The sequence below is a fragment of the Aspergillus niger genome (genome assembly GCF_000002855.4).
Source record: "Aspergillus niger supercontig An01".
NCBI classification, from domain to species: domain Eukaryota; kingdom Fungi; phylum Ascomycota; class Eurotiomycetes; order Eurotiales; family Aspergillaceae; genus Aspergillus; species Aspergillus niger.
Window position 1 is genome coordinate 449,878 of NT_166518.1, and position 7,023 is coordinate 456,900.

Genomic DNA, 7,023 nt, shown 5'->3' on the forward strand with positions numbered 1-7,023 from the left:
CTATTCCTAGGACGCGTTGATATCAAGACAGTGCCATCCCTTCCATACCATCATATATATATAACAGTCTATACACACATCTACTCTCTGACCAGGCAATCCCTATTCAAATCTTCTTTCTTCACACTCCTGATCCCCCCCAAATGCAACGACAACTGCACCTCCCCCAATAAACTCCTCAGAACATGCCTGACGCCCTCCTCCCCAGCAATCGCCAACCCATAAACATACGGCCTGCCCACAAGCACCATCTTCGCCCCCAACGCCAGCGCCTTGACAACATCCGCACCACACCTAACCCCGGAATCAAACAACACCTCAATCTTCTCCCCAACGGCATCTACAATCCCCGGCAACACCGTCAATGACCCAACCCCTCCATCCATCTGCCTGCCCCCATGATTCGAAACCACAATGCCCTGCATACCACACTCCACCGCTCTCCTCGCATCCCCCACACTCTGCACCCCCTTCAACACAATCGGGCCCTCCCAATGGCTTCTCAAAAACGCCAAATCCTCCCATGAATGCGACACCCCCGGGAACACAATCTTCGTCCACTCCCCCGCAGCAGTCCCCTTATCCTCCTCGACCTCCTTCCCAAACTTATCTCGGATATATCTCCTAAACACCGGATCACTGAACCCCATCTCCACCCCGATACTATCTGCCCTCAGGAACGGATTATACCCATTATCCATATCCGTCGGCCTCCATCCCAATATATACGTGTCCAGCGTCACAACCAACACATCATACCCGCTCTTCTTCGCCCGCTCCAGCAAACTAACCGTTATATCATTATGTTCATTCCCAGGCCAATACAGCTGGAACCACCTCTTCCCGTCCGCCCCATTCGCTTCAGCTACATCCTCTGTGGAAGTCGCTGTCGCCGTGCTCAACGTATACGGCACATCCAGCCCCGCCGCGGCGCGCGCAACAGCACGCTCACCTTCCGGGTGGAAGATAGTTTGTACCCCTACGGGCGCGATGGCAATAGGCGAGGCGTATTTCTTCCCGAAAAGGGTGGTCGATAGATCGGGGAACTCGGCCGAGGGAACCAGGCGGGAAGGTATCACGGACCAGCTCTGGAATGCGGACCGGTTCTTGCGGTCGGTTTCTCCCGTCCCGGCCGACCCGTGCACGTAGCTGAAGCTGTTGGCGGAGAGGCGCGCGCGGGCGAGGTTCTCCCATTCGCTGGCGATGAAGGTTATAGCTGGTTTCTGGTCGCGTAGGCCGTGCGTGTAGACTTCGGATTGGTAGGTGTAGGGGGGTGGGGGTGGCATTTTGGTTGTGTAGGTTTTGGAAGGTTTGTGTGAGAGATTTTAGGTGAGAGTAAGGGTTGTAGGGGGTAATTGATGGGAATAGAGGCTAAGGGAGTGTAATTGGGAGATTTATGTGTCAAGGGCTGCTGCATTTCAGGTTTTGGGGGACAGGATGAGGATTGATATCAGCGATGACGACATGCATGGAGCGGTTGGTGTCGGGTGGGGCGGATCCTCAGGCACCGATCATGTGCAGCGGTTCATGCTGCTGGAAATTTATACTCTTTCTTACCTTGGTATGATGAAACTACCATACTGAGCGACGCAGAAAGCAGAAACATTATACTTGTGATGGAGTGATCGCGTACGGGCTGGGGTGAGTCGTGACTAAGGGTCCCGCTGTAGTGTTCTTAGAGGCATATTACCCCTCCGCAGCGTCTGTCTCGACAACCACTTATCCTCGGACAGGCTAAGTAAGTTATCTAACAACCGGATGGTTATCTTGCGTAATTGTTCTGTTGCTTCAAATAGATTCGTGCTTAGTACACACGATACTAATGAACCCTTGACGCTCAGAGATGAGGTCGCTCCACTATACAGCCTGACGGACAGTTAGACTTGTATCTTAGAGATGGGTATTATTGGGGGTCCATTACCATGAAGTAAAGATAAGGAAATTACCCTCTGCTGGCACCAATATCAGCGCCGTAATATAGGGTCGTTGCTCTCCTGACTGAATACACTCATTTCTCCCCTCAATGGTAGGATACCAACCACGATTGCTTAGCTGCCAGCAGTCCTATTAGTGGAGCGGTCAGTATCTGTCAGCGCTGTCAACGACACTACCACTATCATCCCATGAAAGGATCACAGCTGGTGCCAAACAGACCTCTTAACTCCATCAACCAGATAGTCAAGCAAGATAGGCTGGATGGTCCGTGGCACAGTGGGGCGAGGTGGATCATCCGTGACTTGGCTCAGAGTTTTGATGCTCTAGAACGCCACTGGTGATCCACCCGCTAAGACTTTGTCTAGGCCTTCCAGGTCCCATTTATCGCCATGTCCCATCCTTCAGCCTTCTAGACTTTTGGTAAACAAAGCCCTCACCGCCACCTCAACTCTATCTTTGCTTCCCTCTCAGCTCCGACTAGCTGGAGATATCCACATCGCCGCTGCCGTCCAGGTGCCTTCCACCCGTGTCCGGTCCGCTGCCCCGTTAGGGTATGGTGCCCCGACGAGAGCGTGGTGGAGATGGTGCCAAAGGCAACCAATTGAGCAGTGTGATCTCGATAGTAGACTGCCAGTTGTTTAATCTCTATCATTCATCTTAGTGTCTTGGGTAACAGCTATGGACAGGCCAGACCTGGTCTATGGGGAACTTACTTTAGATTGCGGATCCTTGTACGGTCGCTTGGGCATGCTTCGGTCAAGAGCGCGTTAGAAGCGGCCATTTCTGCCATAGAATGCGCTTGAGCAGACAGTCGCCCATGTCAATGACGAAAGTACCAGGGACACTCAGGTATATCGGACAATATTATCACGCCCAGAAAGCAAAAGCAGTAGCTTTCCGCCAAACATCCGGGGTCTGACAGTTCTGCCTAAACGCATACTCCATGATGAAGAATGATCACCAAACATGCATGCAATGAATGGACATAAAAGACATGATCATCAATCAGACTGACAGTCAGGTCAGGGGAGGGAGGGGGTAAGTGAAATTAGCGTTTCAGCCATCACACTTATAACCAGATCTAGCATCACTTTGAAGCATGACCATACCGCAGAGTACGTCACTACCATCCAATTTCGCTTCACTTGCTATACTATAAAAACTGTCAGCCTGGAAAACCAGCCCTTTCAGTCGCGGCTTGGTGGGGCTTGTGATACACCACATCAAATTATTGGCAAGTCGGCCTTGAAAGTTGGGGGCGCCCCTGGCATTGGAATCCGGGTGTCTGTCGTCATCTCATTCAAGGGGAATCCGAGACATGGGGATAGTTGGTCAAAACAGGGTTATCTAGGCACCGTTTTCTTGGCCCCGGTTACCACACGTTTCCGTGGGCAAGTCTGCCGAGAATTCCTGGCGATAACAGAAACGATATGGATGGAATTTGACACGCTAGCAGATTTCATTTACTGTGGTTTGGTTGGTTGGTGAGGGAAATCTCTAGCTTCACTATCACCGCTACTATTGATATACTACATTGACAGATTTTTTATTTAGTGCTTTCTTTTTTTTTCTTCCTGACCCGCCATCCATTCAACGTGGGCCAGTCAATGCGAGATCCATAATCACACTGTCGAGGTGCATAGATAGTATAGTTCAAATATCAATAGCTCCATAGCATTACAGTATCATTAATCAACTAGCCGGGGGACGCGATGACCCATAGGGTTGTGTTGGTTATAATGCTTCATTATAATTATAGAGTAAATCAGTGGATTCAACGGACATGTCGCTCCGCTTGGCTAAAACGGTTGTTGCTTGAACTGCATACATACTATGGGGATCTGCCACCTCTCATTCTGATCTCTCCCCCCTCTCAGCCCCTCCAAAGTACTGACAAAAAAAGCCACCCTTGCGGGATCAATGGGTGATCATGGTGATCATGACGAATCCTCTGCATACTTACCTACCCCTGAGTACGCAATGTGCGGAGATTAACATGGCGGACATCAAAAAGCGGTCGCGCAACAAAAGGGTCCTGATTTTACCGGATGCGGTCAGGGCGGTTAGGGTAATCATTCAGGGCCGGTGGGTTTGTTGTCTCGGCCCGATAGTTTCGGCATTGAAGCTTCTCACTATTTGTCGATCGACCCAACGGGAACGACGGCTTGGGTCTCGGGATGGAAGGGAAGGGCAAAGGAAAAGCGAGCAAGTAAGCAAGCAGTGGAAAAGGGACTGGTTTAGCTTCCCGCCGCACACGGGTTCATCCCGGAGGATGATCACTGCAGTAGTGGCTAGTTAGAGATAGGGGTGCTAGGGATTCCAGACACTCCCAGACCAGCGAGAGCACGCAATCAGGTTTCGCTGACTGGTTGAATAATCCATTCCAAATTTTTAGAGCTGTTGTAATTTTTCCTTTCTAAGTCTTATCCACTTCGCCGATCGATGAGCAGCTGGTCACACAAGCTTTTCAAAGCAAATCCATTCAATCAGTGCCCCTTCACAGACCACATGTCAGCCGGCGATCGTGGAGCAGGAAAGCATTTGGTTATCCACCCCGTAATCCACTATCGATAGCATCGTTGTAGCGATCCACTCCGTGGCGAGCATGTGAACAGTTACTCGACTCTGCTGGAGTCGTAACCCTCGTCTGGAAAAGGGAAGAGGAGAAAGGATGGAGGGGGGGGTGGTAGTGTTATTCAGCAGGGAGGCGAATGAGAAATCACAGGCGCGATCCACCAGAGACAATGTGGTCGCACTTCCGCACTGCAGGGTGAGACTGGAGGAGGAGCCAGATAAGCCAGTAGACTATTAATAAACTAGCGATAATGCGATAAACGCAATGGCAGGGTCAACTGAACTATGCTGGACGCGCAATCGATGAAGAAATGCTGCAACACCAGAAATTAGGGCACGGAGCGCGACCGAAAAAGAAGTGTGGACGGAGAGAAAGTCTATCGATGCCACACCATCACTGCCTTCCCCCAGCTGCGAAAACCCACTTTTCCCTCAGATTCTTTACAGACTTTTTTTCCTTGCGCCCCGCTAATCTACTATTTAAAAAATGACCCGGCTGTCCCTGTCTCGTCGGTTCCTCGATTCAGGATCTCTATCAAAATGGCCATCCTAGACCTTTTGCGAGGCCGCGCGCAGGAGCAACAGCCGCACCAGTTTGACGGCGATACTCCGTCCAAATTTCCTCAATTCACTATCTTTTCTCGTCCGGGCTCCTCACTAGGTGATGACAGTAGCACACCTTCATCGGGTATTGCCACCCCAATTGAAGAGAAGCAGCTCACGAAGCTGGGACCATGTCCCGAAATCGGTCGTCTGGCTTCGTGGAAAGGCGCCCTCATCCTGCTCGTCACCTCGGGCTCCCAGTTCCTCGACAATGTCTTCATGACCAGTGCCAATGTCGCTTTGTCATCTATCCAAGAGAACTTTGACGTGTCGGACACCAATCTCCAATGGATGATCTCCGCATACACCCTTACGTTTGGTGGGTTCTTGCTCCTTGCGGGTGTTCTGTCCGACCGGTACGTACCATGTCCCCTTGAGACAATGACCGTCATCATACTAACTATAGACTTTCTTATCCAGGTATGGTCGCAAGTTGATCCTCTGTCTGGGCCTGACCTGGCTCTCCATCTGGACTCTGGCCATTGGCTTCGGCCAGTCATTCATCCAACTCACAGTCTTCCGCGGTCTGCAGGGCATGGGAGCTGCGCTCACGGTGCCCTCAGCGATCGGAATCATCAGCTCCTACTTCAGTGGACTTGATCGGACCCGCGCACTGTCCATCTACGCCTCCTCCGGAACTGTGGGGTTCTGCGTGGGTCTTATTTTTGGTGGCTTCCTTACTTCCTCTCTGGGATGGCGATACATCTTCTACTTCATCGTCATCATCACCGGCTCGCTAGGCATCCTGGGTGCCATTGTCCTTCCCAAGGACAACCTTGGTGGCAAGGAAAAGCCCAAGATGGACTATGTCGGCGCCATGCTCTCCACTGCGGGTCTCATTCTCCTCCAATTCGTGCTGTCCAGTGGTGGCTCGTATGGCTGGGGTACACCCTTCATCATTGTCCTGCTGGTGCTAGCCGTCGCCCTGCTGGTGTCTTTTACCCTCTGGGAGAAATTCATCTCCTACCCACTTATGCCTCTGGGCTTGTGGAAGCTCCCTAACTTTGCTGGTCTGTGGATCGCAGGATTCAGTGAGTTCCTCCATCCCCAAGCTTCCCACATGCAGAGTACTAACCTACCCATCTAGCCTGCTACGGCAGCTACCAGAACGTCATCTACTACATCGTCCTAATGGCACAAGAAGTGGACAAGCTGTCCGCCGGCGACACCGCACTCCGCTTCCTTCCCATGGGAGTGATCGGCTTTATCGCCTCCATGGGCACTGGCAAGGCCCTTGAATACATCAACGGGAAATACACCCTGCTGGCAGGGTTGATCCTCACTGTTCTTGCACCAGTCCCGAGCGCTATCACATCCAGCCCGGAAACAAGTTTGTACGTGACCCACTCGTTATCCCCTGGATGAAATGAATACTAATGATTTACATCTAGCTGGGTCAATGTCCTCCCCACCTCCCTGATCAGCATCACTGCCGTGTCTCTCATCTTCGTTACCACCAGCACTGCCATCCTCACTACCGTCCCGGTGCATGTGAAGAGTCTATGCGGTGGAATGGTAAGCTTTACCTTCCTCCTATATATCACATTGGAATCCCGAAACTAATGAGGGAAATAGCTCAACACAGCCTTCCAAATCGGCTCCGGCGTTGCTCTCGCCATCTCCGCGGCCGTCGCTGAAGAAGTAGATATCAAAAAAGGACATGATCTCGCGCATCAGTACCGCACAGGACTGTGGTGTTCTGCTGGCCTAGCGGGTCTAGGCCTGATTATTGCATTCTTTAGTGTGAGCAGGAGGGGGATTGGTCCAGGTGATAGAGATGATACTGTTTGCGCGATATAAATAGACTTTTTCTTTTCTTTCTATTCCTTTTACTTCTGTGGTTCGATTTTTTTTCTATTGATGATTCCCTTCTTACTGGATTTGATTTAAGATCTGTTGTGTTTGGTGTTG

The 7,023-nt window shown here is 51.2% G+C and overlaps 3 protein-coding genes across 3 annotated transcripts; 2 read left to right on the forward strand and 1 right to left on the reverse strand.

Annotated features, from left to right (window-relative positions):
- Positions 1-80: 80 nt before the first annotated feature.
- On the reverse strand, positions 81-1,286 carry An01g01880 (uncharacterized protein; the record flags this gene model as incomplete). The annotated part of the gene is made up of 1 exon (XM_001388590.1): positions 81-1,286. One exon carries the CDS (start codon positions 1,284-1,286, stop codon positions 81-83), a length of 1,206 nt encoding a protein of 401 aa, XP_001388627.1.
- Positions 1,287-2,123: 837 nt separating this feature from the next.
- On the forward strand, positions 2,124-3,423 carry An01g01890 (hypothetical protein; the record flags this gene model as incomplete). Its single annotated transcript, XM_059746160.1, has 4 exons — positions 2,124-2,272; positions 2,310-2,568; positions 2,654-2,848; positions 2,971-3,423. 4 exons carry the CDS (start codon positions 2,124-2,126, stop codon positions 3,421-3,423), a joined length of 1,056 nt encoding a protein of 351 aa, XP_059603090.1.
- A 1,626-nt stretch (positions 3,424-5,049) lies between these two features.
- An01g01900 (uncharacterized protein) lies at positions 5,050-6,912 on the forward strand (the record flags this gene model as incomplete). The annotated part of the gene is made up of 5 exons (XM_001388592.1): positions 5,050-5,468; positions 5,533-6,143; positions 6,200-6,446; positions 6,504-6,627; positions 6,688-6,912. 5 exons carry the CDS (start codon positions 5,050-5,052, stop codon positions 6,910-6,912), a joined length of 1,626 nt encoding a protein of 541 aa, XP_001388629.1.
- Between the last annotated feature and the right edge of the window lie 111 nt (positions 6,913-7,023).